The 15,467-nt window shown below is 38.5% G+C and overlaps 1 protein-coding gene across 3 annotated transcripts in view; it reads right to left on the bottom strand.

The window, feature by feature from the left end:
* Positions 1 to 15,467, bottom strand: part of LOC120224258 (sodium/calcium exchanger 1) — a 317,659-nt gene that overhangs the window by 61,254 nt on the left and 240,938 nt on the right. Inside the window, exons 2-4 of one of the 3 annotated variants that reach the window (XM_039222495.1) lie at positions 8,267 to 8,370; positions 5,311 to 5,328; positions 1,262 to 1,330 (exon numbers count right to left, since the gene is read on the bottom strand). In XM_039222495.1, the coding sequence (XP_039078426.1) occupies positions 1,262 to 1,330; positions 5,311 to 5,328; positions 8,267 to 8,370 (191 nt within the window). Of the gene's footprint in view, positions 1 to 1,261; positions 1,331 to 5,310; positions 5,329 to 8,266; positions 8,371 to 8,913; positions 8,991 to 15,467 lie in introns of those variants that run through there. The other 2 variants (XM_039222493.1, XM_039222494.1) reach the window with 2 other exon arrangements.

Here is a 15,467-nt window from a genome sequence, read left to right as displayed (position 1 = left end):
CACCATCTGTCTGGATGGTCTATTATATCTGTTTCCTTTTCACCTTGTTTTATTTTGTTTCCTTTTCACTTTGAATGCTGGATCAAACACAGTCCATTTTCCTTTGGCCAAGTCAGTTTCACCTCCTTATATATGCACAATGATAGCATACTTAGTTTGGCTCGTCAGATAGAAAATTCGTTCTCTGTCTCTGTCTCTGCATACATATACAAGTAGACTTTTAAAATTCACCATATTTAATTGAGAAGTTGATAGTACATCACATAGCATCATAGGCTTAACCAACAAACACAACTTAAAGATCAAATGGATAATTCATACCCACTGTTAAAATCAGTATTCTTTTTTAATGTTTATTTATTTTGGGGAGAGGGAGAGAGAGTGCAAAGCAGGGATGGGCAGAGAGAGAGGGAGACAGTGGATCCAAAGCAGGCTCCGTGCTGACAGCAGAGAGCCTAATTCGGGACCCAAACCCACAATACTACGAGATTATGATCTGAGCCAAAGTTGGATGCTCAACTGAGCCACCCAGGCACCCCATAAAATCATTATTGACAGGACAAAAAACAATCCTGTGATATAGCCAATATCAGGATTATTGAGTAGGGAAGTGTGATGTGAGGATGAGGAAAGTCCTCCTGGGGCAGGAGGAAGTGTTTCTACCACCGTGGCCACTTATGGCGATGGTGATGACTGAGGAGTGAATATCCTTGTCCTCATCCAGAGACTTGGAGACAATGTCTGGGCTCTAAGCTTACGGTAGATTTGGGATGGTTGTGATCCTCTGGTCACCTTGGCAATGTTCCTTCTAGGGAACCTCCACAGATGTACTATCATCAGTGCATATGTGGCTATCATCAGATTGTCTGGAGGCAAGAAAGGCAGGCTCTGGAAAGAAATACAGCTTGCTTTGAAAGAGACTTCATTACACTTGGAATGAAAGACCCATGTTTGAGAAGCGAGACTTGCAAACAATCTGGAATATGTTGAAACTGGAGAGGGAGAGGCCATGGGAGCCAATCTTCTCTTCAGGTCCATCTGCTCCCTCTACCATGCGTCCTGTCCTGTGCAGATACCCTTGTGTTATTGTTGATGACCCACCATACTCCCAGCTGCAGAGAAGCCACTGCATTCTTTAGCGATGTTCTAGAGGGGACAGGGGCCAAATTGTTTAATGTCTAAAGACTTAAAGAACACTTGAGGGGAGTTAACTTCAAGCTAACTAAACTGTGGTTTTCAAGGACCATGATGCAATGAGTACCTGCAATCGTGATTACAGTAGAGGGGATCGGATGTTCTCTAGCATGAACTTTCCGGAAGACAGGTTGGCCTAGCGAAAAGGACAGGCAGAAAATCAGCAGAATGGACTGTACTGGTTTGCCACCAGAGCTTTGTGGAATTAGTAAGCTAAACATCACATCCAGATGCACACATCACAAGCAGTGTTAGTTTGGGGATTGAGTTACTGCTACGGAGGTCACAGAAGTGAGCAAATAAATGGGGGTAAGTGTTCTAGGAGCCAAGCCAGATGTGAATGAACTACACGCTCCTCAGTAGGGGGTGCAGCTAGATTCGTGCAAGCATCTGAAGTGGAGGGTCCATGTCCTTCAGTGACTGCTTCAGAGTCATCATGAAACAATGGAAAGCACTTAGTGTGATGACAGGAAACCTGGTTTTGAAGCATATTGGTGGCAATGACATAGCCTTGAGCAGGCTATTTCCCAGTTTTCCCACATGTACATTGGGATAAAAGTACCTGTTCTGTCCACATCATAGTTTTGTTTAAGGGTCTAGTAACATAGCAACTGGGAACATGCTTATTTATTTTCTGGGCAGTCTGAACAGGAGAATGTTTTATCCACTGGAAGGCTTTGCAAGGGTATGCCATCATCACAGTAACGATTGGATTAACTGGGCCTAGGGTTTTCATTAAACTTCTGGCTCAGTTGGCTGCTAAACCCACCTGCTGTTGATTCTACCAAGAGCTACATTTAACTGATCTGAGAATCAGTGAAATTGGAACTTGGTACCAACTCTGCCAAATGCTTGATATCCAAGTTTGGGCAAAGCACTCTTTTCTCTGAGACTCAGTTTCCCCAAGTGTAAACAAAGCTAAAGTTGAAGGGGGTTGGTTCCTCCACCCTAGGTACTGGAGTGATTAAAGTGTGTGAAGGTGTCAGAATTTTCATACTTTGGCTTTCTGAAAAAGCCATGTACCTTGCGAAGTCTATTGTATGATGAGAATAATATAATTGGGAGAGCAACTTATAGAGAAATATAATGACTTTTAATGTATAACTCTATGGCTGCCTGTTTGGGGAATCAGAGATGCCTCTCTCTTCTCCAAATTGAACCAGAATACTTAATTTTTTTAAACAACCCAAATTAATGTGCTCTAGTTTCCCCGTCCTGAGGTCCCCTTCATTTTTCATTTGACTGGAATTCACACTGATGGTGTTTATGAGACACAGATGGGCTTTGGATTGTCAAGAGGTTAATATGAAGGTAGGAATAAAGAGGTTGAAAGGGAGGAAATGAAAGTGCGAGGGTTAGAACGCTCATCAGAGGGGCAGGCTCTGAATCCAGATGGGTGATTTGGGGGTATATTGATTTATCAATTGATTAATCTCTTTCAACCTTCATTTCCTTCATATAAGTGAGAACAATAATAACTTACTCTGTAAGGTTGAAGATTAAATGATATACTGAATTACACACTCTAATGAGCTTTAATGTATAGAGGGGTTATCATGTTTTATGCCAAAAAGGTCAAGGGAGGATGAGATCATAGGTCCAAACAAGGGCCTTTCAATGAGGCACCTTTCAATGAGGCAAGGTCTAGGAGGAACACATAAAGATTTGCAAATTCCAAAATCACCTCCAGCACTTAATATCCACCACTAATGAAATCTCTGAAATATATTGGGCTGTGGACCAAATGACTTTTTCAATTTACATATATTCTGCTTCAAATTCAGATTTTCACACTCAGCTGCACAAGACCACAGAAAAGCTGTAGGCAGAGTCCAAGGGCTAGATTAATTCTTCTCTATTGCCCCTGCATCTCAAAGCCTTGACTTCAAAAGCCTCAACGTGACTTCAAAGAAAAGTTCTTTAGGCTTAAAGCTGCTTTTCACTGTTTAGACTTAAGTTTTAGAACCTTCCCAAGGGCATCTGTAGAGAGTGGATCTCAGGTATTCTGACCCAGCTCAGGAGAAAAAGGTTCATATAAGGTGAGATTCCCAGAGAGTTTTGGAACATTCTCTTGTTCTAACTGTATCAATTTTGAGTGTTGGGAAGAGGTGGCAACAATAGAAAACCCACTATTTCAAATTAAAGCTTTAAGAAAGAATTTAATGAAGTAGTACATGAAATGATAGAAGTCTTTGGAAGAAGTGACTTTGGTGTCTTGAATGCAAGATGTGTCCGAGGCGTGAAATGTTGGGCATTACTGGACAGATATTCTAGAACATGTTATGAACAATTTCTGGGAAAAGAAAACTAGAATCCTATTATTACCTAGATACTTAAAAGGGAAGATGCTTCAAGTGACACAAAAGGAAGTCTGTAAAAGCAAAATCCTGACATATGCAACGATAAGGAAAATAGGACAATATCTAAATACATCAATGTATTTTAACAAGGCATTCTGTAGCCAAAGAGTTTTCAGTGAAGATCTCATTATCAGGCTGCATAGGACTGAAGGTGCTGCTAGACACTACAATAGTTCTCTAATGGTTGACTTTTTAATTTCTAATTATTTCAGAAGCCATGAAGGCTGCCTTGCCCAATTTCCACCTCCCTCAAATCTCACAAGGATCCAACTTATTGGGTGACAGGAGCAGAGTATTTCCAAGAAGACTTCAGTGAATTCAAACATGGGATGAGAAAAATGAGATAAAAGTTTAAAAAATAGATGTAAATTCCCACACTTTAGATTCAAAAATAGAATCTTCAGCAGTGCACAATCAGGGAGACTTGACTGGGGAGAGCTTCAGATGTTCAGATTTTAAAACTCCTCTGTGAGGACTTGACCTGTTTAGCATTTTTATCCTTTTCAATTTCTGTGTCTCTGAGAGTCTATGGATCATTTCATCATTAAATGCTGTGTCTAGAGAGAAGAAGTGGAGAGCAAATAGCCCATGTGACATTGCTCACATTCAGAAAGTTCCACTTTTGACAGAATCATATTGGAACTACCTGATCCTAAGTTTACATGAACAGTGATTTAATTAACCCCCAACACCCTCACCATAGCATTTGCAAACTGGGAATTTTTGGAAATATTTCCTTCCTTAAATACTTTGGCTCAGCTGATTTTAGAAAAAAAAATAATCACACTAGGGATCTCTGCACAACATACTGAAAAATGCCATGGCCATTAGGATGCCTTTGGAGACATCTTCAGCCTACAGCTTCAGACAAATCAGACCTACCATTTATTATTTCTGTCCCTCTCTAAATCTGCGTAGATGAGTCTGAAAAATTGAGAAAATACTTAAGGTCAAAAGGGAGGATCCTGTAAGGAAACATCTTCCTTCTGTACACAAGAAAATAGCTTTAGAGTTGTGTTTGAAATAGTTTCAGTAATGTGGTCAACACAGGCTGGATACCAGTATGAATTTGAGAGTTTTAAACTTTTTGACTGGCATTTTGGGTTTTTAGAGAACACTTTGCAATGCACTTGAATCAGCCATGTTAATAAGGCTCAAACTGAAGTCCCCAAAAAGAGGCTCAGATTGGTATGTGGGATGAGGGGAAGGGATGGTCTGTCCTCTGCCAATAGGGCATCATGTATTAGCAGGAGCCTGAACTTGAGCCATGGAGCAGTCCTAGATGTCAATTCCTATGTTTCCTTAAGGTCGGCAATTGTCTTGTTTATTCTGGTACTCCGGTACATCTGGCAGGGTACACTGCACACCATCAGTGCTATGTGAACATTTATAAATTGACCAGTATCAAAATGTGAACAATTACAGGTTCTGCACACAAATGTGCGTACACATAAACACAGCACACACATTGTTAAGGTGTAAAATGTTAAATGTGTAAAGTCAACAAGAGCACACCATGTGCCACAGGTAAATACTAACGCAGGTTACCTAAATGTGGTTTTGGTTTGATTTTAAGGGCATTTGGGGGAAAATGAAGAACATTAAAAAAAAAAAAAAAACTGTCTTACCATACAGGTATTTTCCTTCATAAAAGCAAATAAAAATGAGAAATGGTTTTTAAAAATGTAAACAACATCTGGTGAAAACAGAAAGCAAAAAAATAAAATTCGACGTCATTAGCTTTAAAAATTCATACCTGTTATTGTGAAGCCACCTAAAAAAGAAAAAAGAAGAAATGTTACCATTTATTTAACTTACAATCTAAATAACAAATACTAGTGACATTGGCTGCCTGATCACCCATCTAAGATACAGAAACTTGCCAAATTATATTTACAATTAAGAAAAAAAATGAAAACATCTGCACATGATTTAATCGCTACTCATTCTTTTACGATTATGGGACTTAGTGCACAAATTTAATTCTCGTGCATACCTAAGTAATCACTGTTTTTAAAAAAGATTATACTAAACTAAAAATGGAATATAAACTATCTGACCTACACAAAAATGAAGCCGATGGCCCTACACAACAATCTGGCTACTAAATCAACAGAAATAAAAGTCAGAAAGGTACTGTATCACCTGACATTCATGGAAAATAACTTAGAAAAATGAAAAGGAAATGAAAGAAATGAAATGCTTACCAAGCTCATTCAATAACAGGGCTGTGAAAGAAACAGACAAAGACAAACACAGAATAAGAGACCAGATGAATAATGAAAGTAAGAGGAATATCAGCAGAAAGAAATCCAGGCAAATTTGATTATGGTGGTAGGAGACCACTGTACAGAAGTACTGCTAACATGGGTGCACCCCAAGGAAATGAGGCATTGGGAATATTTTCAAATAAACAGTCCGGATACTAAGTTTTGCAAGTGTGTGTGATCGGTTATAGATGTAGACAATTCACCTTATATGTTATTTCTGGGCACTTAATAAAACATTTCTACTATATATGTTTACATATACTATACGTATCTAGTTTATCACATATAGTAGAAACGCTTTATGAAGTTAATCTTAACTTTATTTGACTGGGTCTTCCTCATTAAATATCACCCGAGAGTTGCTGAATTCGACGTATGGAAGGAAGTCTTATATCATCCAGGATCTCAGGTTGATACCTGCCGTTCAATGACAACAGATAGAACATCTGAGGAAATTTCCATTTTGGCTGCCCTGCCTGAAGGAGACTTTGGCACTAGGTAAAGCTCTCTCTGGAGGTTCTACTTATCTGGTATTCATTAGCTATCAAGGGATGCTTATGTTTTTTAAACCCTGAAGACTTGAGTCTCAGGAATTAGCACTTATTTGTGTGCCTTTATCTATGACTTCTGCATATTATAAAAGTGCACAGTCACAATACTTCTTGTTGACCTGTAATTCCATGGAAACTGACATGGCAAGTGGAGGTTGGGTGGGCTGGGGCATCCTTGATTTGTCTCCTAGGTTATGTGCTTTAAACCGAGACTATGCGGTGGCATTTATTTTTGGGGAAAGCTACCTGGCTAAACATATACAACTTACTTCAGGCGTTGTGGAGGAGAATGCTACAATTATGTCTCCAGCCCTGTTTTCCTACTAATGGTAGTGGCATTAGAGGATGCTTTCTAAAACAAGTCAGTACATTTATTTATAGTGACAAGAATCCACGTGGAAGGGTACGAAACCAGATAGTGATATCAAGGAATTTGCTTTCACATGAGGGCATATTTTACTAAAATGGCAATTGAAAGAGCTGTATCCAAGATGCTCTTCCTTTAGATAAAAGACAATGTTTTGGAGGAATACATTTAGAAGTAAGTGCTTTTTCCCTGTATGTTAATGAGGCATGTTTGATCCCATCTTTGTAAGAAATCAGCTCAGTTTTCCAAAGTGGCTTTTCCTTCTGCCTACTGCCCATGGAGAATATTAAATAGGCCACATTAAAATGGGTCCCCAAAATGTTCCTGTTACCTTTGGGACATGAATAAGTCAGGAGATACACTTTTTTTCTTCCTGAGGGACTCTGAAGTCCATGAGTTCTTATAAATGCAAGATTAAATTCCCCCAAATGTTGAGTCTATATAGGAATAGACGATATTTTATTTTTTCCCTTACATGTAAAAGTATAAATTTCTTACAAAGTTAGGGGTCTAATCCTATGCTACTCATCAATTGTTTGTATGCAATGAGTAAAACCTATTAATGTGGAGAATGCTCATTTTACATAATTCCTTTAAAATGGCCACTAGTTGAGGATAATTATACGAAGCCCTTGTAATAATTCAGAACAAAATATTATCTTTAAGGGTGGTATAAAATTCCTGCCCTTCCTTATCAAAAATAGGCCATGGAAAATAAGATATAAAATCAAAGAGCACAAAGAAATTGGCTTCTTTGTTCAAATATTTTCTAAAAATCTGTAAGTATAAATCAACTAAAAAAAATCTAGTTATAAGGATACTGCTATTTATTTTTCTTTTTTTACTGTATATGTTAGAAAACTGTTGACTCTATAAGGATCAAAACATTTACGAGCATAAGGCTGGCTCAGCCTTAAGCAAGGACTAAATTCTAGTCTACCTCTTGTCGCTTTTAAACATCATATTTGATAATATGAAAAACCTTAGGTCAAGATGGATGCTACATTGTATACAACAGTATTCTTCAAAGGTATTTGTTCTTATTAAATATCTATTTTTTGAAAACTGGGTTATCTAAAGGAGTCTAAATATCGAATTATTTTGAAAGTTCCTATCAGTTGCCATTAGACTCATCGGTCGCTGCTAAGAGGCATTAAGTAGTCTTTATCACTAACGTTCAAGGGGAGATTTCATAGTCAGAAGCATATTCTAGAACAATTCCTGAATAGTGAATAACTGAACACAGAAAGCATGCTTTTAGATCATCGCTTCTGAATTACAGAAATCTCTTACGTTATTTCTTAAGTCTGGTTTTAATCCAGGTTAGCGGGCATTTCCTGAAGAGAAGGGGCATTGCTTGGTGCACTTGTGAATGAGGGAAGGGGATGAAATTGCTAAAGCTTCCAAGGAAATGAAGGATAGTACTTGGAGCCGAGGAAGAGGAGAGAGTTAAGTGTGAGAGTAGGAGACACGGAGAGAGAAGAGTACAATTTCTCGCTGGTATGTCTTTGTATACTCTCACACCTGTCATTCCTCTTCTTATCCATTTTGGTTCCTCAAGCACAAGGGAGAAACTGCACTCTTTCTCATATTCCTCACGGTCAAATATTCTAATGGTAATGATCTTCCTGTGGGAACACAAGACAAAGGCAAAACAAATGGTTGGCGTCACACGCTCATGCTAGGTGTTCACCAAGCTGCATGTTACTGTGAAGTTATGGAGGTTGAACTGGCAACACATGGACCTCCAGAAGTATGTAAAAGGGCATCGCGGCTACTCCCAGCTGGCCTCGGTGACATTTTCTTCCAATTTACCACTTTCACCAATTCTTCCTGCTTCACTTAGCTGTCAGGAAGTACCCCAACTTAGAAGAGAAATCAGAAAGCTGGTTTCATTTTGGCATAGCAAACATTAGCACCATCTTTTCCAGAACGGAGGCCTGATTGACTGCACTGAACATTCATTTCTCAGCCCTGCAATGTGCAGAATGGCCGGAATTGGCTGATGGAGCTACAGGCTGGGCCCACTGTGGCCCCGGGGTGAGGTCTATGCCCTGTTACATAGGTGGAGGGATGTGTGTGTTGTGAGTCACATCTGAAGAGTGCAGGCATCCAGGGGCGGCACAGGCCAGCAGAAGCTGTTGGGCTCAGCCCTGGAGCAGCTTCCCCACCTTTCTTCTCACTCATCTCCACCAGGCGGGGCTCTCCAATCTCAAGGAAGAAGGTCTTGTTTTTCTCATACTCCTCATCATCAATTACCTTGACTGATATTGTTTTGCTGAAACAGAGAAGAATAGAAATTGACGAACAAGGGGAAGAGAAAAAGAAGAGAAGGAACATAGAGAAGAGGAAAGCAAGGTTAACGAGCTGCACTTCCAGTCAAAGTTCCGTACTTGAAGAGAACCTTCTGTACTGTGACTTTGTTCTTCCAGAATGGGTAGGGGGTAGGTCTGCAAGATTAGAGAGGTCACCTGATTCATGGCTCCCCTGCCCAAGGGCATGGAATGATTTTAGGCAGCATGTAGCACTCAGGATTAATAGGTTTATCATCTTCATGAGGAGGAAAAGCAAAAGAACACAGATCACAGTAATAAGAAGAAAAATTTTATTTAGTAAATGCTTTAATCGCAGGATTGTGTGAGCTGTGCCCCGGAATTCACTCCTTTAGAACAAATCAGTAAATCACATCAAAATGTCAACAGAGGTTATCTGTAAGTGATTGGCTATGGGTCTTTTTTTTTTCTTCTTTTTTTTTTTTTTTGCCTTCATTCTGCTTTACTGTATTTCCAAACAATATTTTTATCATAAAAATTTAAAAGTAATTAGAAGACCATCACAAAATAAAATCAAACTCTTTTTATGTTACCCCACCCAATGTCCTAGCATCAGACTCTAATTCAAGTTAGATTTTCCACCTAGATCTCAAGGGGAAGATGTTCATGTTTTATTTGTCTTTCTAAAGATGAAATTGAGGCCTCCCAATAGCCGTTTTGAAAGGTGGGAGATGAAGAGTCATGATGTAATGGTTATTTTCATCCCTCCAAAGCTGAATTTCAACTCTTACAAAATATGCCATTTATACTATTTCAAGCTCTACCAAGACACCAAGGCATTTAGTTAAGAATTCTTCCTCTAATCTATCCATTTGCACTGCTAGCCTTAAGGTCCTCTGCTTGTCAGTGACTGACAGACAGTAGGACAAGTGCAAATATTATGCAAATCTCAATTTCCCATAAGCCTGATGACTCTGAAAAGAAATCTAATGCTACCTTCTAATTAATAAGGGCTTAATTACTTCCTGTATTACAACTTACTCAGAGCCCCCTAAACACTTGTTTGTCCTTGAAAATTTTTTTTTTCCAGTAACATTGGCCAAGAGCATTTTTGACTAATGTTTTTGAAACAATGAGTTTACATAAACACAGTTTTAATGTCATGGATGTTGATCTTCTGGAAAAAAATTTGTTTGTAATCTTTTTTTCTTCTAATTATTGATCAAAGCCATCAAGTCTCATTTAGACTTATGTATACCAGAGAGCTTCAGTGTTCTTTCCTAGTATGAAATAAAGGTAGAAGTTGCTTTTAATTTTCTGAATTTCCCAGTCCCTAATGCTAAATGCTTTAGTCTTACTTTCTTGGATTAACATTGTAGAAATGTGATGATTGCTTCTTGTCCTTTGGACCATCTCTCTGCTCCTCAGCTAAAGAACATCTCTGCATGATACTCATACCTAATTTCTCATTACTGAGGAATTGGGGTTCATGACAGTTCCTTTTCTATCTCAGCTGTGTTCTCAAAGACTGAAATACTAAGGCCAAATGAGCAGCTGTAAATGACTAAAACAATAAGCATTTTTAAAAAGTAGTTAGATATTTACAAAACTACCAACAGTGTGACCAAGTCTAACTACATGTATACAGCAAACAGTTCCTATCTAACATGTAGAATTGTTTTCAAGAAGTGACCCATTTACTTAAGAGTTTGTGCGTGTGTGTGTATAAATATATAATAAAATCAGCCTTCCCTGACTACATTAGGATATCTGATCATTCCTCAATATCCAAAAGCTAAAAATTATTAGAGAGAGACAAGATGTAAGTAATGATACATGAGCTCTTTACTTCAGAACTGAATTTGAGGTTAGAAATGAAATCAAATTTATTTTGCAAAACCTGCCAAATGTCTATCCTCTTTGTCATCCTCAGTGTATTCTCAGTGCATCAAATTTATGCATTTGGGGTATTAATTTCCATGTTCCTGTCTTACATTCATAAATTGCTGTTGTACAACTCTACTAAAGCAATCACCCATAAGACCAAGTATGGGAAAGTATTGATGGGCATAAGAAGGCCCATGTCACCATCTTCTGGACCTCATGGCCCAACATTCCTTATCAAGGCAACTTGATGATGGGGTACATTAAGCTGAATGTCAGGTTGCAATGCTCTTGCTTATATTACCTAAGAGCATTTGACTTATCTTTCTCCATCTGGCAGTCCCAACCCGTCCTAACATTTCAGTCACACATTTTTTTAGATTGCAGAAATAGAGCACAGTAGAGATGGATGGAGTAACCTGGCTAATAGAGTTAGTCTGTTTAGAAACGACTACCAGTTTTATTCTCAAAAAGCAATATGGTCACTCATTTACAAGTAAATAGAAATAACCAAATTACATTGTTTCATATCGTTGGTGAATTTAATCCACTACTGTAGCAGTTTTATTTTCTTTACTCTGGACTATGAGAAACATAAAGCCTCACACAATTCGTATAATAGAATAAGCACTGAAAATTTAGATGATCAATATTTACTAGGTTCATAATCTTTAGAAAATGTGTCAGTATTTGATAACTGTTACACTGGAAAATCAAAGATGAAGAAAAAGAAAACAGTACCTCTGTAGGTGCTTGGCAAAGACACCTAAAATAGATGAGATTTGCATAATGGCATATTATTTCAAAATCAATATCATCAGTACTGTCCCTGACAGGAGGAGCCATTAAATTAAAAATCGATTGTATTAATAGGCAACTTGATTATTAAAGGACATTTCAGTCAATTTAAAGAGGCAGGATAAAGTTAATCCTAATGAGTTAGTCCTTGGAATCAAGAGAGGCAAATATCAGAAGAGATTGCTAAGCAAAGGTAGCAAAGGTGAAGATAACTAATGTAACTTTTGAGAGAGAAAAATCAAGAACAGAGGAGGAACAGGCAGAGGGAGAGGGAGACTCTTAAGTAGGCTTCATACCTAGCATGGGGCCCCTCACAGAGTTCAATCCCAGAACCTTGAGATCATGACCTGAGCTGCAATCAAGAGCCAGAAGCTAAACCAACTGAGCCACCCACTCATCCTACCACCCACCCTAACCAATATAATTTTCAAAAGAACATGTCCTTAGGCTGTCCCTTGCTCACTTTCCAGAGCCTAATGCCACTTCTTCTGTAACTGGGGAAGTGACATGAGATGGGGTGGATTTGGTGAGGACTCCAGTTATCCTAGTTTGATAATCAGCAGAAGCACACATCTGTTCCTCATAATTCTGCAGGGGATATAGAATCTCAAGGATTGAAGGGATTAAAGGCCCTCCCACTTGCACCCCACCCCTACCTCCATTGCCACACCAATCCCATATTCAGAGAGTTTTTGCTCTATCACAAGGACTCCCTCTTTCTGAGAACACAGATTCATGTTGGCTGTTCTTTTGTTCACTTTACCAACAGGAAGCAGTCAAGTCAAATTTTATTTCTTTAGATTGACAGGCTAACTGAAAGAGTCAGGTAGACACAGCCCTTCATCCAACGACAACACTTGTACTCTGATTGTCCCAATAAGGAACAAATAGAAAAACTGATGTCATGTAATTTTCAACTACCGAAATTATGAAGAAGGTATTGATAACTTTTCACTTGATTTTTTAAAAACATCTCTCTAAAGTTGAAGATTGTATTATAAAAATTATGTTTTCTGGAAACTAGCAGAGCAGTTACAAATCTTATGATAACATTAAATAATTTCTCAATATGACCAAAATTTTTATAGAAAAACATCTTGGTTCCATTTCTGTGGGGAAAAGAATTTAAGAAAGATCAACTTATGTAGTGGAAAAATGCAGGTCATTCCTTTTGATTTCTTTGTGATACTTTTTCTCTGATAATAAGCTAACTATTTTGACCTCCCAGTCTCTCTTATCTGATGGGTCTCAAAAGACCCAAAGACCTTACAATATTCGACTAAGGAGTTCGTATATCTGGTGGTGACTCAGGGAGGTGGTGGGAAAGGAAAGAAAGAAGTGGCTTTCTTAGTGGAGGTAAAAAAAAAAAAAAAAAAAAAAGAAAATCTCTTTAAAATATATTCTGATATCTCATCAGTAAGTCAAAGTAGCATCAGGGCATCTTTTTCTATTTCAGCCTCAATTTGCCCTTCTGTGATTTCATTTTCCCAAGACTATTCTTGATTTTAGGAAAAGTGAGAAAAAGATGAGTTTGGGAGAATAAAGAGAAGAGACTCTACTTTTAAGTCCCCATGCAAAAGATTATAGTGAGGATTTCACATATTTTGATACTGTAATAGCTATTTTAAAATTTATTACTTAAAAAAACCCCTAAACTCTCTTTAGACATACTGAGAGGTCAATGAACCTAACAGCACTTTACATTGCTTAATGCTCCTGTCTTCATAACAGCCCTAGAAGTAACTTCTGTTGCTTACCATTCACGGAGGAAAAAATGACTCAGAGAAGTTAAGAAACTTCCAAGGTCACAAAGTGAGACTCCTACGACTGGGTTCAAAGGCCAATACCTTCATTATATGTCCCACAGAGTTCCTTATTCAGCTGTGGAGTATTTTTATGACCACTTTATTTTTATTTATGTTTAAAAATTTTTAATGTTTTATTTATTTTTGAGAGAGAGATAGAAGCAGAGCAAACAGGGGAGAGGCAGAGAGAGAGAGAGAGGGAGACACAGAATCTGAAACAGGCTCCAGGCTCTGAGCTGTCAGCACAGAGCCCAACGTGGGGCTCAAACTCACGAACTGCGAGATCATGACCTGAGCTGAAGTCCGACGCTCAACCAACTGAGCCACCCAGGCACCCCTTTTATGACCACTTTAAAGGATCTGGATCATTACAAGGACTGCCTAGATTAGCAATGATAGAATTTCAATTCTATTTTTAAAAGGAGAGCAGCACATATATTTTATGATGGCTGTCCTAAAAAGTGGAATCCTTGAGGAGATAAAGGTCCTATTAGAAGTAATCGAAAACTGCCATGAATATGTAGGGACTCACCAATTCTGAGAACTTTGAGCCACTAATCAGTAGCTTCAGCCTCATGGGGAGGGTTTGGGGACTTGTTAGAACTTCAAAATCTCAGCCCCACCCTCCAGACCCACCAAATCAAATCTGCATATTAACAAGATACCCAGATGACACTATGCATGTTAAAGTTTGAGAAGCATGGATGTAGAGAGGACAATGTGTTCTTTTATTAAGTCAGATAATGAATTAAGAAGCTGGTAATACTGGGCTTGTGTTTTGGTTCTGTCTGCATATTAGAATCACATGTGGAGCTTTGCAAACTTTAAGGGTGGGGCTCGGTGCACTTGAAAGCAGTGAAATCAAACACTCTGGCTGTAGGGCCTCAGCAGGAAAATAGTTTTTAAAAGTTTTTCAGGTGATTCCAATATGTAGCAGGGGCTGGAAACTGGCTAATGGGGAGCAAGAATTATGCCTGATGTTTAAAAGAATGTATTAAAGAATAGAATTGTGAGAAAGTCAGAGTCAAAACTAAATTTCAGATCTAATTAGTAATCTAGATTGAAACATGGGATAAACATTTTGCTTTGTCCTTCACCAAAGTGGATTATATAGAGTATTCAAATTGCTTTTTTCTCCTCTGAGGAAATGCTGGTCTCCTCAGGCCACCTTCATAGTATAGGTGAGAAAACACCTTTAGCATTCAGGCAGCAGAGTTTACACTCACACAGAGTGATTTCCTTCCCAGTCAAGTGATGGGAGCTCTAGTGATAGGCTTTTACACAATGGAAGTTCTACTGGGAGAGTAGAAGAATAAGGATTTGAGTTGCCAAGGAAGACAGTCATGCCTCATATCCCCACTCTGATAGAGCTTCTGAGCCATGTCAGTGAAAGGCATGTTTGTGGAACTGGAAACCTTCCACATTAGGGCCACCATACTAAGACTCAAAAAAGAAGTGACCCATGATTGATCACATCTGAAGGGAAAAGATCTGGCAACTTCTCTGACCACAGAGTAATGTCATCAGGTGAGGCAAATTTGAAGTATAATATTAAAAGCTTTGGGATAAACTCCCATTCCTCAAAAGGACAAGCCAACTGAAAAATGGGCAAAGGATCTGAATAGACACTTCTCCAAAGAAGATCAACAAATGGCCAATAAGTATGTGAAGAGATGCTCAACATTATTAGTCAGCGGGGAAACAACAATGAGATACCAATTCAAACCCACTAAGGTGGCTAGAATCAAAAACACAGGTAATAACAAGTGTAGAGAATGCAGAGGAATTAGAACTCTCTTACACTGCTGGTAGGAATGCAAAATGCTCTAGCTGCTCTAGAAAAACCTAGCAGTTCCTCTGAAATTAACAAATGGATTGATTATATGACCCAGCAATTCCACTTGTAGGTATATACTTGAGATTTAAGAACATATGCTCAAAATGTGTATGTGAATATTCATGGCA

This window comes from Hyaena hyaena, unplaced genomic scaffold (assembly GCF_003009895.1).
Source record: "Hyaena hyaena isolate Hyena2069 unplaced genomic scaffold, ASM300989v1 scaffold_1142, whole genome shotgun sequence".
Classification (NCBI taxonomy): domain Eukaryota; kingdom Metazoa; phylum Chordata; class Mammalia; order Carnivora; family Hyaenidae; genus Hyaena; species Hyaena hyaena.
This window is presented reverse-complemented; position numbering and strand designations above follow the sequence as displayed.